The sequence below is a fragment of the Tachypleus tridentatus genome, chromosome 8 (genome assembly GCF_004210375.1).
Source record: "Tachypleus tridentatus isolate NWPU-2018 chromosome 8, ASM421037v1, whole genome shotgun sequence".
Taxonomy (NCBI): domain Eukaryota; kingdom Metazoa; phylum Arthropoda; class Merostomata; order Xiphosura; family Limulidae; genus Tachypleus; species Tachypleus tridentatus.
Window position 1 is genome coordinate 17,871,647 of NC_134832.1, and position 27,331 is coordinate 17,898,977.

The 27,331-nt window shown below is 34.7% G+C and overlaps 1 protein-coding gene across 4 annotated transcripts in view; it reads right to left on the reverse strand.

Annotated features, from left to right (window-relative positions):
• LOC143258601 (trithorax group protein osa-like) overlaps window positions 1-27,331 on the reverse strand; it is a 132,958-nt gene that overhangs the window by 45,369 nt on the left and 60,258 nt on the right. For all 4 annotated transcript variants that reach the window (XM_076517798.1, XM_076517799.1, XM_076517800.1 and 1 more), the window contains exon 3: window positions 5,383-5,569. In XM_076517798.1, the coding sequence (XP_076373913.1) occupies window positions 5,383-5,569 (187 nt within the window). The remainder of the gene's footprint in view (window positions 1-5,382; window positions 5,570-27,331) is intronic.

A 27,331-nucleotide genomic window follows, 5' to 3' on the forward strand; every position in this document is an offset into this window, starting at 1 on the left:
TATGGCAGTTAATATTGTTTTATAATATGTCAAAAATAAGAACACCTCAAAAACAGGGTTATGCAACAGGATATTTGAAATATTTTAATTTCCTTATAACTGAGATGTATAATTTTTTTAACCTTTCATTTACTAAACTTAGTATTAGGTTAGATTTTTGATGTTATTGGAACATTTTGAGTAAGTACTTTATAAGAACGAGTTAAAAATAAATTGTTTGGTTATGTTTCCTAGACATTATAAATTAGTCTGGCATAGCCAAGTGGTTAGGGCACTTGAGTCACAATCCAATGATCACAAGTTTGAATCCCTGTTGCACCAAACATGCTTGCCCTTTCAGCCATCAGGGTATTATAATGCAACAGTCAATCCCACTTTTAATTGGTAAAACAGTAACCCAAAGGATGGTGGTGGGTGGTGATGACTAGCTAGCACAGATAACTCTCATGTAGCTTTGTGTGAACTTCAAAACAAACAATCATTAAAACTTTATGTTACATAAAGCAGTCAAGATAGATCTACATAAATCACGTTGGATGCATAAATCTGTTTAATGTCTTTCTAATATAGGTTTAGGTGCTGTTTTAAACGGTTTGTACATTATGCTTTCTGAATTTCTGGAAGAAGAGGGGTCTCATGACAAACCTATTAAGGTAATGTTTTCATTGCCTTTAACAAAGTAACACATTAAATTTAAAAAACTATGTTAGAAATTTTTGGAAGTTTTAGAATGAATTATTAAACAAGTTAATGATAAATATAAAAAATTTGCTAGAATAGGTATGTTTAAAAATATGGTAGCTTATAATAAGCTACTCAAGTGTTTGTTTTGAATTTCGCACAAAGCTACTCAAGGTCTATCAATGCTATCCTTCCCTAATTTAGCAGTGTAATACTGGAAGGAAGGCAGCTGGTCAACTGTTGGGCAACACAGCTGAAAGGGTGGGCATGTTTGGTGTGACGTGGATTCGAACCCGTGACCCTCAGATTAGAGTCGAGTGCCTTAACCACTTGGCCATGGGGAGCCAGCTACTCACTATAAAAATTGAATTTTAATAGTGTTTTCGTGTCAACATTTGGCCAGTATCTCCACAAATTATTTATAAATGTTGGAATTGGAAGTTTTATCTACAAATAAATATATAAAAACTGAAAAACTATGAAAATAACGTTTTCGCTACTTGTCATTGTTTTAAGTTTTATATTCCTTTCCCAGCAAACTCAAGGTCATCAGAACGATCAGTGTCCGCGCGTCAATAAATCGCCTGTGTCAGCTGATATCGACGTGTTGTTCACAGAAGTAAGGATGAATATATTCATCGGTGCATGTGTTTGTGTACTCCAACGAGAAATGAGGGTAGTACAGGGGGTTTCCTAACATAATGATGTCATCATTATGTGTGACGCGTAGTAACAGACTGAAAAACAAAACAGACCAATGCCTGTAGTCACTTAATTATGTCTACTGTTACGCTACTATTATTATTGTTACCGATAACACTATAGACATATAATTGGGTGTCTTGACTCTTACGTCATTTGTTCAGAAAAAGGCGCTGTGTGTCATAAAGTTTTGTTTTAACTGTTTTTGAATTTCACGCAAAGCTACATAAGGGCCATCTGCGCTAGCCGTCCATAATTTAGCAGTGTAAGACTAGAGAGAAGGCAGCTAATCATCACCACCAAGCGCCAACTCTGAGCTACTCTTTTACCAACGAACAGTGGGATTGACCTGACATTATAACGCCCTAACGGCTGTAAGGGCGAGCATGTTTGGTGTGACGTATATGCAAACCCTCGACCCTCAGATTACAAACCGAGCCCAAAAGCCTCTGCACAACAGTTAGCTCTGCATTGTTTAGAACTAAGACAATGGTAATAGTAATTGCACGGAATAAAAAAACCGCTCGTATTAAAGTCTTCCAATTTTTTTGCACTCCGCTGTTTTTGCCTTTCACGTAGATCCCATTATAGTGGCTCTGTCTTCTCGTGACTGCAATATGAAGTCGCAAGTCGTAAAGATTCTGCAGAAATAACCTGTTCAATCCAGCCCCACTTGAATCTCTCAATTTTAGGAATTCCAGAAAAAAAAAATCCTCTAGGATGTTTACGCTGTCTGCGACATTACCATGGGTTCCGTACACCGACATAAATTTAAATATTAGTTATTTGTTCTATTTTACTTGTCAGGTGCACTATACAAAATCACTTATTTGAGTTTTGCTCATTTTAAGCATTCGTTAATCCTCTCTTGACTACAACTACACGATCTCCATTTGCGTATTTTTACCCAAGTAACGATCGTGGATTTCGTATGATGTGATTCTTCCAAGATGTTCTTTTACCACATCATCAAACAGGTTTGAGAAAATAACCTTTAGTATGGTCGAACAGTTTATCTAAACTCTCATGCAGTGTTATGTTTTCAGTCCCAAACTCTCTTTATTATTAAAGCAGTAAACTTCTCCAACACATTCTCTCCGTGTTGTGTTGTTTCTACTTTGTTTGTTTGTTTTTGAAATTCATTAAAAGCTACACGAAGGCTATCTGCGCTAGCCATCCCTAACTTAGCAGTGTAAGACTAGAGGGAAGGCAGTTAGTCATGACCACCCACCACCACCTCTTTTACTAACGAAGAGTGGGATTGACCGTTACATTATATAAAGCCCCCACGGCTGAAAGGACGAACACGCTTGTTGTGACTGGGATTTGAACTTGTGACCCTCAGATTGTCGGGCCTGTTTCTGCTTTGACAATGTGTTGATTTTCATCATTAATAGCTCTGTTGGTACTTAGTCTTGCCTCAAATTATTTTAATTTTTGCAATGATTCTAGGTGATCGAGTGACTTTTCATTTTGCTAATGATTTAGGCCTATAGTTGTCAGAGAAAGTTGAATACATCGAAATATAGAACTCATTTTCCTTCCTATCTGTTATTATATGACAAACTAGGATTAGTTTGTAACATCTGATTGTAACACAAACAAGACAAATGAATTCCCTTCAAAACAAAGTACACTCAAAATAAACAACGGGTTGATATAACAAAACCACACAGACTTCCTGTCCCTAAATTTATAGAAAGACATGATGAACGTCATTTCTTACCAAATAACTTAACTCAGAACTGATATTACTCAAATATAAATTTTAAGTCATAACTGATAAAGCTGGTTCCACTAAACAGTGTGGCAAATATTTATACAGGGTGGCCCGTAAGTCCCTACCCATCCATATGTTATTATGTTATATTCAATTTATATGCAAAAACGGCTCGTTTGGGTTGAGAAAATATTTTACATAGAAGAGCGAACAACGTTTCGACCTTCTTTGGTCATCGTCAGGTTCACAAAGAAGGAGGTAACTGACCGGAAGCTGACCACATGTTTGAAAGGGGTTGTGTAACTGTGTGTCGAAATGTAGAGGGCGGTATTAGATGTTTGAATATATAATTTTATTTATTTTATTATATTAATATAGGTATAAAGGCGTTCCTTTATATTGGTTTATTTTGGGTTTAAGTTGTTGTATAAGTAAGGCTTCTTTAATTTTGCGTTTGTTCATGTTTGTTTCTTTATTTAGTATTTGAGTGTTTTCTATGGTTATGTTGTGTTTATTTGACTTGCAGTGTTCAAAAACGTGTGAAGGTGACTTTTATGTTCTTTGAATCTGGTTTCCATTTTCTACTTGTTTCTCAATATAGAAGACGTGGCAGTTATCACATTGTATTTTATAAATAATGTTGGTGTGGTGTTTGTCAGTGTAGTTTTACATAGTATAGACCTCAGTTTTGTGCCTGGTTTTTGAATAAATTTGGTATTAACTGGAATGTCATATTCTGTTACTAATTTTTGCCAAATGTTGGTTATTTGTTTGCTGATGTCAGGAATATATGGTATACAGCAGTATATGGTTTCGTGGTTTTTTGATTCGTGAGCTGTATTTACTTTAGTTGGTTGATTTTGCTTTCTGTCTAGGTGTGTGCGTATAATATTTTCTACGGTTTGTGGAGGAAACTTATTGATGTTGATAAAGTATTGTTTTATTTTGTCTAATTCATCGTTAATTTTATCTGGTGAGCATAGTTTTATGGCTGTGTTTATTTGGTTTCTTAGTATGTTGAGTTTTTGTTTTGTTTCATGTGCTGAGTCCCAAGGAATGTATAGTCCAGTATGGGTGATTTTTCGGTGGATTTCTGTTTTGAATTGTGTGTCAGTTCTTGTAATTTTGAGGTTAAGAAATGATATTTGATTGCTTTCTTCCTGTTCACTGTGAAGTTAATGTTGGGATGTATAGAGTTAATGTGATTGAAAAAATTAAGTATGTGTTCTGTAGATTTGAATCCCGCAACCGTGTCATCTACATATCTGTACCAGTATAGTGGTGGATGTAATGCTGTGTTAATTGCTTGTGTTTCAACTTGTGTCATAAAAATATTGGCTAGAACTGGTGATACTGGGCTGCCCATACTTAGGCCATTTGTTTGTATATAGTTTTGGTTGTTGAACATGAAGTTTGTCTTTATCGTGGTGAACTCTATGAGGGTTGCTAACTGGTTACTGGGAATTTCTATAGTTGGGTTAGGGTCTCGGATATAGAGTTCTAAGGCTATCTTGCAGGCTTCAGTGGTTGGAACTTCTGTAAACTTATTTATAAAATACAATGTGATAACTGCCACGACTTCTATATTGGAGAAACAAGTAGAAAAATGGAAACCAGATTCAAAGAACATAAAAAGTCACCTGCAAGTCAACTAAACACAACATAACTATAGAAAACACTCAAATACTAAATAAAGAAACAAACATAAACAAACGCAAAATTAAAGAAGCCTTACTTATACAACAACTTAAGCCCAAAATAAACCAATATAAAGGAACGCCTTTATACCTATATTAATATAATAAAATAAATAAAATTATATATTCAAACATCTAATACCGCCCTCTACATTTCGACACACAGTTACACAACCCCTTTCAAACATGTGGTCAGCTTCCGGTCAGTTACCTCCTTCTTTGTGAACCTGACGATGACCAAAGAAGGTCGAAACGTTGTTCGCTCTTCTATGTAAAATATTTTCTCAACCCAAACGAGCCGTTTTTGCCTATACATTTCTCAACAAGTGGGTTTCTCGACATCACTGATTATATTCAATTATGCATGTATAATAAATTTGTTTCTTTTTTTTTTCATAGAAATATGGCCGATGTAAGCCCATTTACTCTTGAAGAGCGTATTGTGACAAGTACGTGGGCACATGAGCGTAAGAATACTGGTGATACCCAGGATACATAAGATATACGGATGGGTATGGATTTACGGGCCACCCTGTATATACAGAAAAACGTTCACGAAATATAAAGACATAATAAACTTGCCAACAGCTGGAGACATTGACCGCGAACCCGTTGATGATCCCGAAGGAGAGGGAACAAGCCTCAGTGGCGACACTCTTTGAAGTAGAGACTGCACCTGAGAAGTTGGAGGTGTACTTGGCGTCCTCAGGACTGGAGTGGTATTACCACTTTCCCTTCCAACGGAGTCTAAAGGAACATCGGCAGTATCCTAAATATAATAGAAATCATAAGTAAAGGATCCCACATAATAAAGGGCGAATGAATGAAATGCATTTCCATTAAGCTACAAAAAAAAATAATCCAATTATTAAATAACTTTTATCACCCTCCGCTATACAAGTGAAAGCATGCAAACACAACTACATACACGTGTTTCTTACAACATTGCTTGGTTCTGTGCAAAGTTATATGTTTTCAAGTGCCTTATTTGCATGTGCTCTGGTGAGCACTTGATGACAGCCTCACTCCCTCCAATTTTTTTTTTTTTTTTTTGAAGATACTTAATGAATTCTGATTTCCTCCTTTTTGCCCATAAAAGGTACAGAAAAACTCCAACCAAACAAAAGTACTTGATTTTTTAAATTAAATTATATAACAGATTCCAAAAGAATGAACTGTGTCGAACACTAAACTAAATATTTCTGACAATTTTAAGAAACTTTCATGAAAATAAACACACGTTAAAAGCTTCAACGAGTTATGGTGAATCAGTGAAAAAACTTCGAGAATTATCGACTTTTGTGATTTAGTCTCTATTTTTATGACAATTTAAGTATAGAATTTCACCGATTTATTTAAAATCTAGTCGCACGTATTATAATAATTACTGTTTCACACGGATTATCCATGTAGAATATCCCTGATAAATCTCTATATTCCAGATTTATATATCTTGTCTCTCCTTTCCATGGAACAATTAGCATTAACATGAATACTATACTGTAACCTGCTATAACTCAGTGGTAAAGGAAATATACGTATATATATATATTTATGTAACACATTTTCAGATACACAAACACACACATAATGTACAACATGTATTTTCGTTCCTTGTTCAACAACTTTTTCTCACTATTACAGATTTCTGTGTCGGTTGACAAATGGTGGGTTGGTCAAATCAGTGTCCAAAATTGAAACAGTATTTCAGTTAGGATTCAAGTAGTAAATAGATAAGACAGTTTGTTGTGTGAAAACAAATTAGGAAAAGAACGTTTTCTATATGCAAATTGGTTAATTATATAAAAAATCATTTTTTTCATGTTTTTACCATTCTAACTACAAGAATATTTCATGTAGAATATGACTCTTATTTTGATATTTACACTTTTTACAGTATTATTTCTGATAATGAGAGGAGATCAACCACAGAACAAAAAGTCTGTTTTGAATTAAAACACAAAGCTACATTATGGGATATCTGTGCTGTCCACAACGGGTATCGAAACCCGGTTTCGAGCATTGTATGTCTGCAGATATATCGCTATGTCACTGGAGGGCGATGAAAAAAATGGAATTTCCTTATTATGTACCACAATACCATGCCCCTTCAGCGGCACGGCGGTATGTATGCAAATTTACAACGCTAGAAACTGGGTTTCGATACCCGTGGTTGGCAAAGCACAGATAGCGCATTGTGCTTAACTATAAAACACACAAATCACAATATCAAGTCCACATTTTTAAACGTTAGAGCTAGATTTTAACATAAAAACATATTCATACAGCGTTTCATGACGTATCTAAAAAATACAAACTGAGGAACGGTTGAAATACGAGTTTCATAGTTCAACAAATTTATGAGAAATACCAAACAGTACTGTAAATATGACGTAAGAAGAGAATTTGGATAAAACTATATGGCTTTGTTATTTTCTTTTTAGATGTTCTATAATGCACGAAATAAAGTTCCCTTCATTTATGGATACCTTTGGTGTAATGAAGATAACCCTGAATGATCAATTTGTTATTGTGATTATCCCGTTTAAATCTACTTTTTGTGTTTTATACTAATCAAATATTTGTTTTTTATCCTTAAGCAATATTCTCTACACCTTTCACACCAAGATCAGTTGGTAGATTTCGTTAATATTATTTATAACGATAAAAAACACATTAAAACCAAACAAATGTAAAACTGTAGAACGTCAAAATATTTAACCATAATAATTTCCTACATAATATTTTTTTTATAGTTCGAGTGGTCAGACATGTTAAAACGACTTTTTACAGGTCAATTTATTTGTTGAAGAAGGAAAACTTTTAAGCACGCCTGCTCCAGACCAAATTTAAACTCCGCCATTTTGTTAGTGCTGGCCCCATTAAATTGAAATTGATGTTAAAAGTGCCATTACTTGTAGTATTTCAATGAGACACAATTTGAACTCAACTTTAATACTGGCTTCTAATTACTCATCTAACCAGGTCTTTGAAGACACACACGAGGTACCTGTTTCTGTCAGTATCACACTATAACCATACTGACAGATATTATTGTAGAGGTTACCGACCACTAAAAAAAATGGCAGAATGCTAACTACAGAAAGTAAGTTTTAACCATCATTCTCAGTAGTTCAATTATAGTAAAATATTTTATTTATCTATCTATTTTTCTCACGCAAATAGCAACTACTAGATGTGGAAGGTTGTGACCCTGAGTACCCTCACCTGTTCTTCATATTAATCTGAGCACTGAGAGGAAATCTGATGGTGTATTCCTACCTCTGTAAGCGTCCTACATTTTCAGATACCTTCGTCACTAAGTGGTACTTTGCTCTCCCAGTATTGTAACATGTAGCTTAATTTCAATTTTCAGTCCTTAATATGCAATGAATTTTTTGTTTGCGGTTTCACTGTCAGAAAAACTGTTTATAAACGTCAATACACTTCATTTAAGTTTTTGTTTCGAGGGGTTTAATAATGACTTCTAAGTAGTTTTATACTTTTTCCTTTCACTATACGAGTCACTTAAATGATTCTAAAAAACCGAACTCGTTTAAATATTTATGTTCTATTGTCAGGAATTCGTATTCGATTGCTTCTAAACTGGGTACATCAAACATCAGTGTTGGATCCAAGGAAGGAAAAAAAACAAACAGGGAGGGGGCCATAAAAGAGCTTCTTAAGTGTGTGAAACTTCTTCTATATCATTTGTTACGAAGTCATAATCCAACTATTAATAACACAAAACCACGCGATCTCTATGAAGGTCAAGCTCACTGTGCTATCAGACATTCCTTGTAACAATACCCTCCACCGAAATGCTCTTCTCAGGTCGTTATCACATTTCTCCAAGTGAATCTAGTCACGCGCATCTTATAAATGCACAATTTACTGAACTATATATGCGTATCTTAAAAACAAATCACTGGAAACCTATATTAAATTTAGGGCAAAGACTTAAAACTGAAAAAATTATAAACAGCTATAACTTCAACAAACGTAGACAGATATACGTTAACGATAAAATAACAATTACAGTGAAAAATAATACACAGATTCCATGTTAAGAGAAATCTTCCTTCCATAGGACGCATGTTGTTTTTACTGGATTAACATTCAAATAAATAAGTTCATTTGTTTTAGAACGTAGTGTCTATGGCCACTATAAAGTTATGAATGAAGAATAAAACGGCTTTAGAGAGAATAATAAATCATATTTAAAAAAGGCAAAGAATAATTATCTTTAATTTATAACAGGTTGCTACTCAGAGAGAGAAAAGGGTAACGGGGTAAATCAGCAAGCATTTCATATGTTTGCGCATGCTTGTATTAAATAACATATGTTTGCGCGTGCTTGTATTAAATAACATACACTAACTTCCTCAAAGTACTGAGAAAAGTTTTTTTTAGAAATAAAAATGATACGAATATTTAATTTATTGAGAGAGATGTTTAAATACATAAAACAGTATCTACATTAAAACCAATGAAATACTGCAAAACATCAAAATATTTAAACATTATAATTATCTAAAAGATGTTGTTTTGAATTAAGCACAAAGCTACACAATGGGCTATCTGTGCTCTGCCCATCCCGGGTATTGAAACCCGGTTTTTAGCGTTGTAAGCCCGCAGACATACCGCTGAGCCACTGGGGGGGGGTATCTAAAAGAAATAGTTTGAGTGGTCAGACATGTTAAAACGACATCTTATGATTAATTTATCTGCTTACAAAAAAAACGTTTATGCATGTAACAGCATCTATTCGAAACAAAGTTTAAACTCCGCCATTTTGAAGCTGCTTGCCTCCACTGAACTAAAACTGGAGTTAAAAATTCCATTGAGCATATGAAACGAATAATTCTAGACACTGTAGCTCAGTTTGACGTTCGATCCGTGCTGAGGGTACAGCGCAGATTTGAGTTTGGAATAAAAATCAAACAATACTTTGGCTTAAATGCCCACAAGCTGTTCAGACTGTACACCCATATACTCAGTAAGACGTAACTGCCCCTGATTGCGGTGCGTATACATTTAAACAGATACACGATGTCTATAACGATTTAAACTAATGTTCTACACATTTTTATCGTCTAATCCCCTTTAAATAAATATAGTTTCTTCTCCCCATTTACTTTTTTATAAATGAATGGGTCTTTCTCTCTCACTTGATATTGGAATTTGGTCGTTTAAGGCTTGGGATAATCGGGTGTGTTTGACCTCTTCCTTCTTCCAGCATATGTTATGGGTTCCTAAGTAATGCCATCATAATTACTACATGAGGATCAGAGCTAGTTTCGCGAACTTGCTTGGACCCCCTTCAAGGCCAAATAAATAAGTAAACTGTTTTGTTTATTTTGAAATTCGCGCAAAACCACACGAGAGCTATTTGCAGCTAGCCATCACCACCAACTGTTACCAACGAAAATGGGATTGGCCGTAATTTTATAACGCTTCTAGGACTGAAAGAGCGAGCATGTATGCTGAAACATGTATTCAAACCCGCAACCCGCAAATTGCGAGTTGAACACCCAAACCATCGATCTATGCCAGTCCCACGCGTGCAAAAGTGGGATAAGTAACGAGATATAATGGAAGAATATATTAAAAGGCTTAACTCTGTATCACTGTCTCTACCTTTATCGCTCCCCGTCCTCCTCCCACAAGAGTTCATTTGCGCCTACCACTTTCAGCCACGCTAATTCAAAACATTTTAAAACGTAATAACTGTTAAGCAAGGAAAATAAAACATTTGCTAAAGTGTACAAGTAAGTTTTAAAATCCCCAAATTCCATTTCATCAGTTCTGGCCTAAACCAGGATTCACAACTTTGTCAATGAGCACTGACATATTGGCTACTGTTCATCACAGGCTATTCTATGGTACATGGAATTCAAAACTGTTGTTCACTTGCAACGCCAATTATGAAACGTCTATCATGTTCTAACACAACTGGACAAAGTAATTAAACGATGACATGTATCCTTACAAAAAACACCACCAACAACAACAAACAAACTGGACAACACTATCGCTTTAAATAGTAGATAGATTCGAGTAGGTAGATTAGAGGATATTGAAATACTGGAAAACACTCTTTCCAGTAACTGAAAGTTGTTGATGTTATTAGCACGTCTTTCTTTTACAAAACGCAACGAGGCTCTGCCTATTTCTACATGCATTGTATTGACGAAGCAGTGGACAATGTTCTGGACTGGCCGTATGAGATTCGTTACTCTTTACACCGTACTCTCCCTTACCTCAAAAATACGGTGACGTTAACAGTGGTCACACGGATTATGGTATATAAAAATTTGAAGGTTTATTTGTAAGAGCCAGCATAAAGGATCACCTATAAAAGGTGCAACAAATTTCTAAAATGACACAAATCTCGTTGTGGACCTGATTTTGTTTCTTAATTTATTAACACTTGAGGTATGTAGACCAACATGTACTTGACTATACTTTTCTAGCTTGTACTTAAAATGTGTGTCCAAACATATGTAAACACCTCATATCAGTACCATACAACTTACAGACATGGGATGGAAACACTACATTTCTATATTTGAATATAATTCACGACTAAATACGATAATAACATTACTGTTGCTGCGGGGATAAACTGAAAATATACAAAAAATATCAGAACGTGCATTTAAAAAAACTACATTAAAATACATAGTAGTATCACTGGTTACAGGTTCCCAGTACGTGAACCTAAGTTATAACTAGTTAAAATACCGAATGACCTAAATTTTGTGTAAACCCCAATTCTCTCAAAACGACGAGTCCAGTTTCGTTGAATCAGTTTTTGACTACTTCATCAACTGTTTTGATGTAGACCACGAGCATTCGTATTAAAGTACCCCCTTTATAATTCATGACGCACATACTATCCTGTATGGCATATCACTGGCAGAGCGCCACCTCGTATCTTGGCTGTTAGCACGCAAGAAGGTAAAATTACTTATGCATCATTTATGAGACCAGAATTCACAACGCCATCAAAGCCGGGAGTTTCCTGTAATTCACACGGCTTCAGTAATTATGTTTTCAGCTAATACCATCACACAAAAACGACTAGATCAGATGACGGAGTCTGTTGTATGATTAATGAGAGGGTCGACAAAAGAGCGCGTGCTAAGCCCTGCGGGGATCATGCTTACTACACAGAAAGTTTTGATTATATGCACACACCACTAATACATGCTCAGTATTTTTTATTATTACAACGTCAATGGCTTGTATCTGTGTGCATAAAACTTATTCAGAATACGAAGATCTAGTTCTTTCAGTAAAACCACACGAGTAATATTTATATACAAATTCAACTCAACGCGAGCTTTCGTAAATTATAAATTTTTTATCTTTTACTCTATTGCGTGACACATAAAAAAATCATAAAACAAATATAAACCAAATTTTATTTGTAATTAAATGCCACACTTCAAGAAAAACCACAAGCATATAACAAACTTTTGGAAGTATTTTCTTAATAATATTTCAAAATCTCAATTTAAATCATCTTTCAGATTATTTGAAATAATACAATATGACCTACATTTTCATATTTATTAATATACAGTAAGAACAAAAGATATGACTGAGGTGTGATTTGCCCTATGTTAATATAAAATGTGAGAATTCTCTCTGCTGATGATGTAAATCAGCGTTTCTCAACCTTTTTCGCCGCAGCGCCCCCTTCAGCAAAAATTAAGCGCTCATTCCCCTTTCTAATAAATGTTTAGCCTATTAAAATATTTTACCAAAATTAGAATTGTTAGGTGATAATAATATATTCTTCTGGTTTAATTTTAACAAATATCCCTTTAAAAATCTCAAAACATTTTCTGTCCGTCCCCTCAAAGTTTACTTTTTCTGAATGTTACAAATTCCCACTAGGGGGCGGTACCGCCCAGCGTGAAAACCACTGTTTTAAATAGATAAAAATTATACAGCAAACCCACATATCATTTTTTCGGGGCTTTTCTCCTCTGTAAATCACACTGTTGTTCTTCGTATAACGATTTTCGTGGGAAATATGGGCAAACAATTTGGCATCATTAACTTAAAAAAATGCGTTTTTTTTACCTCTTCAGTCAGTCGAAAGAAATTTTCTTTAAAACTATATAACAGTTATGTGTGAGCTTCTATATTGCATACTCTGGCAATAGTATTAAACTTGCTTTACTGAATTAGCCAATGAAAACGTATAAAAATGACCTAAGGTGTTGATTTCCTCTACGTATTTCACTAACTGAAGTTTAGATACGAAAGCCGCGTTGCAGTAGTACATAAAATAATATGAATAATACACACGCACTCTTGATCTATAAATAATAAATATACGTAGGAATGCTATTCTCGTTTCACCGTATATAAAAAATCCAATACAATTTGAAATCCAATACAACTTATGAAAACAAGGATTTCTAGAACAAAACTAAAATACGTAAGTTCTATGTTACGTGCGCTCTATGTTATTTAATTCTAAAAAAAAACAAAAAACACTGAATAAAAGTACAGAATATCAAACCAATACACGAAAACTAAAATGTTTAGTAATAATAATAATACAATGGTTGAATATTGGTTTCCTTGATATTTCTAGTCGTAAACTCGGTTGACCTCAAAAGATCCGGTCAGTTAGAGATTTTGGTCAGTCCTAAACAGAGTAGTTTTATTATTATTATTACGTCAATGGCTTATATCTACATGCGTAAAACTGATAGTCAGAACACGAATATATATTTCTTTCAGTAAATCCATATGTGTAATATTTAAATACAAATTCACTTTAACGCGAGCTTTCATTTTGAGTAACCTTCACAAGTGTAAAAACCAATACGATACGTAGTAACACTCAGAATTTTCATTAAATAATGAAACCGATAACACTAACGAAATTCACCTTAGAGTCAAAAAGCAACAGCATTAAGTTATTCGCACTTTACAAAAACTGAGCTACAAGTTCTTCGATACTCTAGGAACTATTCCCTCCATCCCCGATCAAGTTCAGTGTGATGACCATCATTACACACCACTGTCCGACACAGCAATTTCAGTTGCAACAAACATGCGAATCATTGCAACGTCAATGATTTAACTCTCGACGGCAGTGGTTCCTAAAATACGATTCACTGACACGCAACGCCACTGCCGAGAATAGACATGAGAACAAAACGCGGGCGAGACCGGTAGGCGACCCGCAACGAAAAAATTTCAGAACCACTGATCTTATGTAAATAGATATCGGTTTCCAAAAACACACTTAAGAAGGTCACAGGCACAAATGTCTATTGGAACTGCATATGTAAACTTGGATGTATGCGGGAGAACGAGAATGTTCAATTCTCTTTTTATCGGTGATGTTTTTCATAAAAATATCCGTTGATTTCAAAGTATGGCTGTGAGTTTGTGAACATTTGTCCACTTCATGTTCTTGTGTACTATCTTGTTAACGGTACTAAAAGGTGTTTCCAAGTTTCATCGCAATTGCTTTTTTTCCTAGTTCGGAGGGTTCTCGTTTGTAACCACATCCTTCTCTTTGCATAATGGCATAATGTTTCAGATTAGCCTGATGTCTGGTTTCAGAGTAGTTGTTTTAAGTGCTCTACTGTGTGAGTATTTTCATTTCCATGGTAAACACTGAAGCTCCCTTCTTGGAAACGTCATGCCCCTGGATTCGACATTGTTTAAAAATCTCACTATACGAATAACCTTATTCGGAAAGAACTACGAATTAAGCCTAACCGTGGCAGCATTGCACTATCAAGTAGTTGAGAATACGACGTAAACCAAATATATATCAAGTAGATATTTCGCCCGAAGCGACACTCCTAGTATCTCTGACGCCAAAGAGATTAACATAATGAAATCTTTGTAATAAAATGCGTTTAACCCTATGTAAACAATTTGATGAAAATGCTTAAAACTAATCACTTTACATTAAGTTTTATATCGGCATACTTAACGAGAAACACAAACATACACAGAAATTATACACACACAAAAAAGTGATAAAGGGAAGATGAGTGACAGACAGATACTTATGTTTACTTATTTTACTTGTTTCCTTACAACACGATATAGGAAAGAAAATAACTATCAGCCCCGGCATGACCAGGTGGGTTAAGGCGTGCGACTCGTAATCTGAAGGTCGCGGGTTCGAATTCCGGTAGCACCAAACATGCTCGCCCTTTCAGCCGTGGGGACGTTATAATGTTACGATCAATCCAACTATTCGTTGGTAAAAGAGTAGGCCAAGAGTTGGCGGTGGGTGATGATGACTAGCTGCCTTACCTCTAGTCTTACACTGCTAAATCAGGGACGGTTAGCGCAGATAGCTCTCGTGTAGAATTACGCGAAATTCAAAACAAACCAAACCAAACTATTGTGAATTCACTAAGCACGACCGTTAGTCCTTAAAACCGACACTCTCCCAATTACTTCACAATAAAAAACATTTTTTTAACTTTATAGCCAAACTTAAAACCAAAAACTATAAGCTGAGGTGATCTTAACGACAGTTGTCTCTTAAAATTCAAATACAAGAACTGAAGAAAGGGGGAGATCGAAATAGAAGGAAAACCTTTTTTTTCTGCTGTTTTCTGCTCCATCTTAAAGAATTATTTGATGGTTTGTTTACACAAGCTTGCGTTACGACCTTCATTCATTAACACGGCACAATACACTTTAAATACTTTATATCAAAACTAATTACGGTATTACTATAAAAATGCTATAGAGTTTATTAAAAATTATATTAAAATGAGGGAGTAAAACAGATAAACATAGAGTGAAATACAAAATAAAGTATTTCAATTCGATTAAAAAAAGTTCAAAATCAATAAAATAAAATTAAATTAAATTAAAATTAAAAGAGCTGATGAATGTTAACTATACACTTATACACAGGATGCTACAAGTATACACACACACACACTCACACAGGATGCTACAAGTACACACACACACACACTCACACAGGATGCTACAAGTACACACACACACACAGGATGCTACAAGTATATACACACACACACACAGGATGCTACAACTATACACACACACACACACTCACACAGGATGCTACAAGTATACACACACACACACTCACACAGGATGCTACAAGTATACACACACACACACTCACACAGGATGCTACAAGTATACACACACACACTCACACAGGATGCTACAAGTATACATTAGTTGTCCAATGTTGGAGAGACAGCTGACTCTTCCAAACGAAACACTGTGGATTACTACTAGATTTTTGTTTATTAGATATGCATATAGCACGTGTGAAAGGATCCTCCAGATTTGTGACAGAAAAACAGTCTTAGTTTAATAACTATTCTTCGCCAAAGTATACGAACAATTAGATTTGACAGTTCTCAGTTGGTCTATGGTCTATAAAGCTAACAATTACTATTTTTTTGGTGGCGCCCTGCTGTCTAGAAGCACAGTCTGATAACTAACAAGTCTGCCAGGTGGTGTGTGTAGGGGGCAGTAATATAGAGGAACCAGTTGGAGGGAAGGAAGTTACAAAATAACGCGACTAAAGTTCTTAGACTAATTATGTTACTGTACGGTGATGCGATCGTAAATCAGCGGGAAAAGGAGCAAACCACGTGGTTGGCTTCTCTCACGTATAGATAGATAGATAAATGCATGCTTTAATTTGAATAGCAAGAAAACATTTAAAAACCCTTCCAGTTTGATAGAATATTTAAATGACGACATCTTCAAGAAAAATATAAAATTACGTCTTTTGCAAATAAAAAAGTCGCTTTTTATTAATGATGTAAAAGAAAAAAACGTAGGTTCAATAAGTCTTGACACAAAATGATAAAAACCCCATAAACCGAGCGCTTTCAAAACGTGGACCTTTCTTTTTCAGGAGCAAACTGTGAAGGCGATTTTTATAATGCCAGAATATAATATATTCATATGGTTACTGTTTTAAAACTAGTATTAAAACTAAAAACACGAAACGAGAATTAAATAACCCGACTCATATTATAAATCATCTGTCATGATCCCTCATGTTAAAAACTTAATCAGCGAACACGTGTGAAATACCCTTACATTATAAAATGTAACAGCAGATACGCAATAGTTAATCCACCATCTCGATAACTTACAGGCTTGTATTATCTTAAAATATATACGTAATCCATGAATGTTTATTTTTTAATTTATTTTCTCTACCAAAACATGAATTTCAGTGAAGAAAAAATTAATTGGAAGCCTCATCTGCTCTTTGATTCGCTGCTCCCGTCGCAACAGACTAGTTTAGCCAAATTCACGGCTCATCACCGCGGTTTTGAATTTAAAAAAGAAAATAAAGTAGGCCTCATATAGTAGGGGAATGTAAGCAGTTTGATCTATTTTTATGTAGTCTTTTACTTAGCACTAATATTATGGAGATTATGTTGTTTCCCAGCACAAATAAGATATTAATAGTTGTATCTTTTCTCTTTTTCAAACTTATACTCTAGGCATGCTTATAATAATAAAAATAATCCTAGATTTAAGCCTCAATTTCAATCTACTTATGACGCTACTAAATAAGCTCGAAACGGTTGAAAACAGGCAATGACGTAATAAGCAACCATTCGAAGACTTCTCATACTTTTTCGAACTCGTATTTTTACTATTTTTGATATTTCTAAAATTACTTCCACAAGTATTTTTTAAAAGCACTATTCTTAAAAATCAAATTGCATAAACTTTTACATTTTGCTACTTTTCTAACTCTGTATAAGTAATAAAGACATGAGTACTTTAAATATTTACAACATGGGTGAATAATCATTAGCCATAAAAATAGCATTTCATGTATTTTTGCCACAGCATGACGAACAGAATATAATTTCCAATATCACTACTAGGTGTCTCTCCAAACAGAGCTGACAGCAGATTAGCTCATACAAAAATATATTAATTTTTCTATCAGTGTTTGTGTGTTTTCTTGTAGCAAAGCCACATCGGGCTATCTGCTGAGTCCACCGAGGGGAATCGAACCCCTGATTTTAGCGTTGTAAGTCCGTAGACTTACCGCTGTACTTTTGAATCAGACATTCAAATATTATGGTCACTATTGCTATCATTTTCGCTCAAGAAATTTATTTTTCAAATGAGCTTTTCGTTTAAAATGTGCATAAATTGAGCAAAAAGTTACACTGTAATTATGTTTCAATGTACACATAAACATATTTGGAAGGAAAACGGATTTCCAACACTTCAAGTCCGTCATTTCCTGTGTGATACTTCCGTAACTTGTTTGAGGAGAACACCAGTGGCTTGAAAAGTTGTGAAACAATATACGAAATGAACAATCGGATGAAATACGTGTTTATACAACCAACTTAACATAAAACGTCCTATTTAATAAAGATGACAAAACAAAATCTTTAAAATATGAATATTCTGATATTAAACATTTTGCTTTGTATCTAATTAAAAATGTATGATATTATGAAAACACTAACGTTCATAGGTGGATCCAATTTAGAAATTGTTTGTTTTGTTTCTATTTTAATTTAACGCAAAGCTATATGAGGGTAATCTGCGCTAGCCATCCATAATTTATCAGTGTAAGACTAGAAGGAAGACAGCTGACTAGTCATCACCACCCACCGCCAACTCTTAGGTTACTCTTTTACCAACGACTAGTGATATTGACCGTAACATTATAAACCCCCCACGGCTAAAAGCGCAAGCATATTTGTTGTGACACGGATTCGAACCTGCGACCCTCTGATTACAAATCGAGCACTTTAACCACCTGGCCATACCGGGCCCTTAGAAATAGTAAAACGTCTATCAATTTTCTTTTTAACGTTTTTTGGCGAAAATACTTTAGACTTATCTGTATTGTAAGTATGATATAAGCTATGTGATTTTGAAGTGGTAGACTCATTGTAGTAGTAGTTCCTTAAATAATCATTATCTGTGTGTGCGTGTTTCTTACAGCAAAGCCACGTCGAGCTACCTGCTGTATCCACCGAGGGGAATCGAACCCCTGATTTTAGCATTGTAAATTCTTGACTTACCGCTGTCCAGAGAAGAACCATATATTATCTAAACTAAATTCAAGTAATATTTCCATATTCGACTAAATTTGCAATTAATGTGTGTGTGTGTGTAGCATTTTAGAAATGGCAATTATGTATCTTCCTTAAATATTTTTAATTAATTAAGACAAAAAAATTACGACGTTCGAAACTTCAAAAACCAGCTCTTAATACTTGTTGCTCGTTACTCCTTTGATACCAACCGTACGAAACTATAAGAATCCTTAATTTTGAAGCAACTGTTAGTCGATATCCACTCAACGCCAACCTGTTGGGAACTGTAAACCAAAAGATATGACTGTGATTTTTATATCGGTGCGCGAACCATGGACCAGCAGATCCATAAACCCTTCTTGCTAACCGCTAGTCTCACGACTAGAACCCACAGTTGTGAATAAAAACTTAAGAATAACAATACTTTAGGATGTTAATAGAAGTTTTTTTCACGCAGCCCTTGGTTTGCGTTTTCAAACCTTGTTTCTATGTATACACGAGATTCATTCGAAACTACCTACTGGCTAAAGTAAAATCAAAATTTTTCTTTGAATAAACGTATCTCAAGGTGATTATTTATCAAGTTCTACAATTGTAACGAGTTTTTACAATGATACCGCAAATATTCAGTTTCAAAATAAACCGCTCACACTTGTTTCAAAAATCCTAACGTTAAACTGTATTGCGTATACCTTCATTAAGGCTACAGTTGGTTTGTTTATGCTATTCCTTCAGTACTGATAAAAACACGCACGTGAAAACAAACAATTGATAATCATCTGAAGTCACAATATGATACATACACTTACGATTATATTTTATATATCAACACTAAAAATAAAGCTTAACAATTAGTCAAACACACGAAAAACACGAGGTGAGTAAAAGTTCAATCAACGGGAATTTAAATTTCTACATCTAAATTAACATTGACTGTTTACGTTAATTAACGATTGTGCCTAATTAGATAAGATGTGGTATACGCAATGAAACAGTTAAATTTAAGAGACAGTACAATTATTAATAACTGGATCTAATGCACTACACACCTAGCAAGGAAGGCTATTGTTATTATTACAAGTAGGGATCAATATATACGTAACCTACAGTTTGAATTTCGCGCAAAGCTACACGAGGGCTATCTGCGCTAACCGTTCCTAATTTTGCAGTGTAAGCCTAGAGGGAAGGCAACTAGTCAAACCAGCGACCCTCGGAAAACGAGTCGAGTGCCTTAACCACCTGGTCATGCCGGACCAAACCTATAGTTATATGGAAAGGTTTAATGTGTGAAAACTGTTAATAAAATTCTGAGTTAAAATTTATTTTTTTTATCCCTACTTTGGTAAAACACTAATTAGTATGAGTTCTTAGTAAATCAGTTTTTGTTTCAACACATTTTGCAAAACTGATTTTTTTTATATTACTAGAACTAGCTAGGTTATATAAATATCGATTCCAATTTATGTTCTTTTTATTATTATTATTATATGCGTTTGTTTCCTTTTGATTAGATATATTTTGTACTTCAATAATACCAAACGTGGGGCGCACGGTTACCTTATTTGATTACCTATCAGGATCTCTACCAGCCTATCCTAAAATCTAGTTATATGCGCAAAGTAGCGCATCATTCGTTACACACACAGTAGTATCCTCTTAGTAAGAAAGGAATCATTGGGACCCCAAACGGAAAAGTTTTCTGAAAGAATTAGTGTGATAAGGTTCGTCATTTTTTCTCTATGTTTATCTGGAAAAGTCGCTTACTTATTTAAGTAGATGAAAATTTGCTGAAATAGTGAAATTTTGATTCACTCCACAAACATCTATATAGCAATTTAGGTGGCTTTATAAGTACAATAAGCCTTAGTTTTGCTCAGCCAATAGTGTGAACTATTTATTGTTAATATTTGACATTTTAAAGGTGGTTTTGAATGAGTAATTTTTATGGCCGCCATTTTGTTTCATCACCCTAATAATGAAATTACAAAGAGTAGTCTCAAGAATCTGATATATTTTTCAGACTTTAAAAATGATATTAACTAATGTTTTCTTTCAATGTACATATATTTATTTTTCCATCTACATGGGCATTACCATTAAAATCTACATCTACCCATTTCCCCAACTGAAAGCAAATTTAGATCCACCAGACAGAGAGTATATTATTATCCATTTCAGATTTTATCCAAAACTGCAGATTTTAGCTGATGATAAAATACGTTTTATCGGTTCCTTGCTTTGTGGTTAGCTATGACTTGCATATGTAGCCAGGTTTTGACAATATCTCATATAACACACATATCAAGTAACAAACTGGCTGGTTCCATCCAGAAAATACAAGTTGTTTTTTCTTGTAAACCTTTTACGAAGACTACTTTGCACAAGCCTTACAGTCCATGTATTCTCACTCGGTCATGCTCTCTTTGACAACCGTAAATTTTGACAATAGTGCTGCAGCGTGACTTCCATTACATAAGAATGTACTGTAAAGCCGTCATGCTCGAAGCACGTCACTCCTCCGTGCTGCTTTCCATATTCTATCTATTACACTGAGGACACCGGTTCCCAGCCCCATTTCAATTATCTGATCACACGGAAATCCGTAGGTCCTACGTCCGACGACTTGACTGGTATATGTTTCAAAGAAACAGCGTGAATACGTTTCGTTCTCCAACTGATTAAGGTATGCGTGGTGTAACGGACTTGTGTCACTTCTCCAGATATAAAGCTTTCTTGATTATACTGTTTGTTGTCTGGAAAACATTGAAAGCTTTTATCACCAACACCTGTGTTTACCACAGTAGGAGCATAACTTGTTGTTGGTTCCTTTATGGTTAGTCTTGATGTCACAAGTTGGTCCATAATCCTTTGTTTTCCAATACCCTTAAGTACAATGGATATTTTCATCATGAAAAATCTAAATCCCGTTCAGAACATACCTTTACGATCTGACTGTATGAATATTTTGCGTCATAAAGACATTTACATACCGTTTCTAAGATAAATGTCTTAAAGCATCACACTGTCCACAAAACGTCAAACAATATCAAAATGTAGTTCTGATACACTCCATTCCACTACCGCTTTATATCTGTTTGAATAAGATTGTCGTTTTAGTTTCTGATTTGCATTTTTAAAAGGCATTACAACAGAATGCACGCGACTGTATTTACTTCATCGTTAATTACATAATCTTTTAAATATTTTGATATGAATATTGATGATAGCAGTTTAACTGAAAAAAAAGAAAAATTCGTTAGCAATGTGAAACGAACGTTATGGCTCTAAACTTGGGTATGTTCCAACATCAAGATGATCATAAACGTCAGGTAGTTAAATTGAGATACGTTAAGCTTCACAGCATATTAACTCAGTCTAGGCTTAATATTCCAACATTCAACACACATTGCAACAAAGTCAAAGCATATTTCATCCACCACTGATCATGTGACTGATGATTTCATTGCAGCAGGCCAGTAGGGTGTCATTTATAGTCTTCACAAAAATATTAAATGGAACCTCACATAAATGTTGGTTACATTTTCTATTTGTCGTCCCAGGTTACTACAATATACTATTATTTTTCCTTAAAACATGACGAAAAAACAAAGGTAAGTTAAAACTGGGAAATCTATTACGTCCCAAAGATTGGGCAAAATGGGGTCGCCATGGGTCTGTGACTGGACGAAACAGAAAAACAAACAAACAAACAGAATTTAAAATACGTTCTAAAACTATTTCACCAATCTAAACTACCTCGAGGTGATATATAAACATAAACACTACAAATATAAATAAAATGCTTGTTCTTATGTCTGTTACAGAAATGACGTGTGCACGTATTATCACAACAGAGAAAAATAACAACTAGCAGAAGCCTGCATGACATCTGCGTTCAGATTACAGTATTTATTGCAATAGTACTGCTTTAAACACCGGATTTATTGAATAATACAAAATAATTATAATCGCAGACACCCAAATCTTGTCATAATATAACTCTGCTGTCGGTACGGCTTATAAGGATGCGCAGACAAAAATGCAAGCGTTTGTCTGCGCCAGAAAGCTCAACAACTACTCTATGAATAAAGAAATAACAAGAAAAAAATGTAAATACAAATATTATTTACTAACCATTTAGTAAAATAGCACTAAAAGCTTGAAGTTTTCAGAAAGGTCTGATTTTAGGTTCTTAAATAACATTAAGTTTACTTATGGACAATATTCACTACAGTACAGTTTAATCCTAACTAAATCTAATGTAAAACACATACACGGTAAACAGTTATCTTTTTATCGAACTTAGGCTCAATATTAGCTAAAGTTTTATGATGCACCACCTAAAACACTCGGCGGAGTTGCACATTTTGGTGTCTACGATTACGCACATTTCACTTGTATTACTCTACAAATCTTGTAGTTAAAGGAATCTCGTTGCAATAAAAATACTCACTTGGCAGCAAACGTTTTGCGCGTCTCTAGAGCTGCAAGCAATTTTTCACAACATTTATAACTGTATAAATAATAAAACCTGATCTAACTTTAAATATCGGTTTCGTCACTAATTCTTAACAGTATAAGCATCGCTTAAGACGTTAATATACTTTTTTAAAAAAACGACTTTCTTTTCGAATATACTCAAAGCTATATACGGGTTTTCTCAATTCTAGGCGATCCCTCACTAATTTTTTGACTGACTAGCCAACAGTACCACTGCTAACTAATGGGACACAGTAATCGGTATCGTTTTTTCGGTAACATGACGCTAACGCTGAACTCGAAGCATAGAAAAACTAGGAACTACCTTCGTGAACTCGTGAAAAATGGTTTGTTTTAGAAATTCGCGCAAACCTACACAAGAGCTATCTATCTGCGCCAGCCGTCCCTAATTTAGCAGTGTAAGACTAGAGGGAAGGCAGCTAGTCATCACCATCCACCGCCAACTGTTGGGTTACTCTTTTACCAACGAATAGTGGAATTGACCGAAACATTATAACGCCCCCACGGCTGAAAGGATGAGCATGTTTGGTGCGACGGGGATTCAAACCCGCGACCCTCAGATTACGAGTTGAACGCCTTAACCACCTGGCCATGCCGGTGGAACGATTTCAAATTACCCCCCCGGTAATATGAAATCATTTTCAGAGTATCGGGGGAGTAACATGAAATCGATTTTAAATTACCCCCCTTGTATTCAAATTACCCCTCTTCTAACGCCAAAATGACAAACATAATGATTGCTTTTAATATTTGTAGTGCGTGTCGAGTACGTATCTAAGTACATGATAATAGACAAAAGGCCTATTATTTCTTTTATTAAAATTGTTGATTTATATAAGATAAAAGGTATTTTAAGGGCTCGTCTTCGCCAGACCACAAGGTCTACATACTGTCTTCATTCGATATATTGTAATTTATACATATTAATTTTTTTTATATTTCTTTATGCGCACTGATATAAAAATGAGTGATTGATAGCATTGATAGAACATGATAAATATTCGAATATTTACATTATTATTAATGTGTTAATTTCATTTACACACACTGAGTGCGATAAAAACGTCTAGCATCTTAACAAACCGTTAAAACGAGGCTATCGGGAAGGGGGTAGTTTGAAATCAAGGGGGAAAAGATGAAATCGACTTCAGTCTACCCCCGGGGGTAACCTGAAATCGATTTTGTCCTTATCCCCGGTAATATGAAAACGGTTTTCATATTACCGGGGGGTAACTTGAAAGCAGTGGTAATTTGAAATCGTTACACCGGGCCAATCGTGACAACTGGACTCAGTAACTCCAAACAGGCTAATTTCTGTTATTAAGAGTCATTCACAAATTTAACAACTTTCTTTTAAGCGTTCAGAACAACGCTTTTCCGCGATTCCCCTTAGACGTTTTATTAAAAACATTCTTGAGTTTCTCTCTCCCCAACGTACATTTTGTGAACTTGTAAAAATATGGAATAATTATTCTGGTTTGTAATTACTTACGATGTAACCATTATTATGGTTAGATCATGCTCTCTTCAGAAACTTCCATCGGTTAGATATTAAGCCTAGGTAATCCTTTTTTATTTACTTATTTTTATAGCTTAATAAATAAAAAAACTCAATTGGCGTTTCTAATTTTATACACTTATACGACTTTAATTTGCAATCTGTCCGCTTAAACCAATTTGTTTGTGAAATACTGTACTGGAAAAAAAACTTCTATTGTTATCAAATACAAATATTAAATGAGTAAAACAAAATTTCTAAATTGTATTTGCAGTATCGAACTGAAATAAAAATAAACAAACTTTTTGTCAACAGCAAAACATATTTAGACATTCAAAGTCATTTTATGAAAATTTCGTTTTCTTCTTTTATTCAAATAAATTAGATTAGTGTGGAAGCTATTTAGGAAAACTTGACGCGCCTCTTCTACAAATTACGTTTCTATAAATCGCTCGTCAATCTTAAATCTCACTAGTGACTTGATGTACGCCTTTCTGTTTGAACACATGAAAGAGATTTATTTTTCCCACGTGACATTTGTTAGAAATGGAAATTGATTCACAAGGGGTGATACAGCTGGTCGCATGGTTTGGTTCCCCTCGTCTTTATTCGTATGGTATGGCAACATTTAATTACTTTAATAAAAGAGTATAATTACACTTACTACAAATCGCACAAACCACTCCATGAGTATAACAATTACAAAGAAAACAGCATTTATAACATTAGATTACATGTACGATCAAACTTCAATGTACATTCTTCTGTGTCAGGGAAGTTTTATGTTTCTCACAATCACAGTGGGTGTTGTAAATTAAAGTGTGACGCACGACTAAACTGGTCACATGTAAGCTGCGAGATGTAGAAAAACAACAAGGTGAGTGGAGGGAAGTTTAAAATCCGGCTGAAGAAAATATTGGCACATGTTTAAAACAGTATATATGAAGCACTACCCAGTTGAAGTGGTAAGAGCGCGGAGCATAACTTGAAACATCAATCTCGCGTGCCAGATCTTTTTCATGTAACATGACAATAAAAACCTTCAAATTCATCATTGGGCATTCACGTGTACGTTATTACTATATTCTAGCATGGTGTGTGAATTCTAAGTATTTTTTTTATTTTAACAGGTATTTGTTATTGTTGACGAAATGATGAAAAATCAGATTATGGGAGTTTATACAAAACATATTTACGTGTCTGTACACTAACTTCATAACAATTAATTTATATACAAGTATTTTTATAATACAGGTTCTCGTGTGACAGCAGTACATAATTTTTGTCTTGTGTAGTTCAGATTGTGATCATATTCACAACTTTAATCTAACAAAAAACAGAATTAAACACAATGTTTTACTACTTCTGTAACAGTAAATATCCACTAACGGAGAAACTCCCACTAACAGTGCCAGACTGACTATGCTGTGTTAGAATACGGGTCTTCACACTGACAAAGTACGAAACGACTGGAAGACAAACATATTAGTTGTTCGTATTTTCAAAGTTAACAATATCTTGTTCATATTAAATTCGACACGACTCATAAGCAAATAATAATAATTGTTACACAAGTTTAGGTATATACAACTCTTAATTTAGAAACATGGTGTACAAAACACTATAACAAAGTCTATGGCAAAAAATATCATTTCATGGCATAAATTAGTTAGTACAAAAAGATATTATTTATACTAACACAATCAGTTTAATATCTAAATAATCTACGATTTCAAATTAACTCACTGGGCCTATAATGGTTTTAAAATAAATGATAAATAAAGCCATTACACACAAAAGTTCTATGAAATACAGACGTACCTTAATTACGCTTAGAAATGGCAATGTTAGAGGTAGGTACACATCCACAAATCACGCAACAAAGTATATTTATAGTAGCTTATTCTATTTATTTTTATATAAGCTTACCTAATAACTTCATACAGATTTTTGATACCTTGTAGAAAAGTGCCAGTTTGCTGGGTAGATCGAGAAGTAACAGAACCTCATAGTTCAACTTACAGTATTACATATACATCATGTAAGATAATTTTCGAAAATAAAAGGCGCTAAAACAACTATCCTATATACATACATATATATAGGTACACGCGGAGAACCACTGAATATACATACATATATATAAAGTGCACGCACAGCACCAGTACAAGTTTCCCCGTGACTCACACACGCACATACATACACACAGCAGGCGTCCTTCTACTAACCTTGCGTTGGAACAAAGTTTCTCAACTCGCTTACGTCAACCGAAACACTGCAGCCGTCTAGCTGCGCGGCCTCACCACGAAAGTACGGCGGCGCTAGTAGCGTTCGACATGTTCCGCTATGGGGCCAAGTAGGTTTTATTTCCCATGTGCGCGAACCGTTCGTGCTTGATTCAAACAAACAAGAGGCTCTTGATATTTCACAACGTACACCAAGCGAGCTA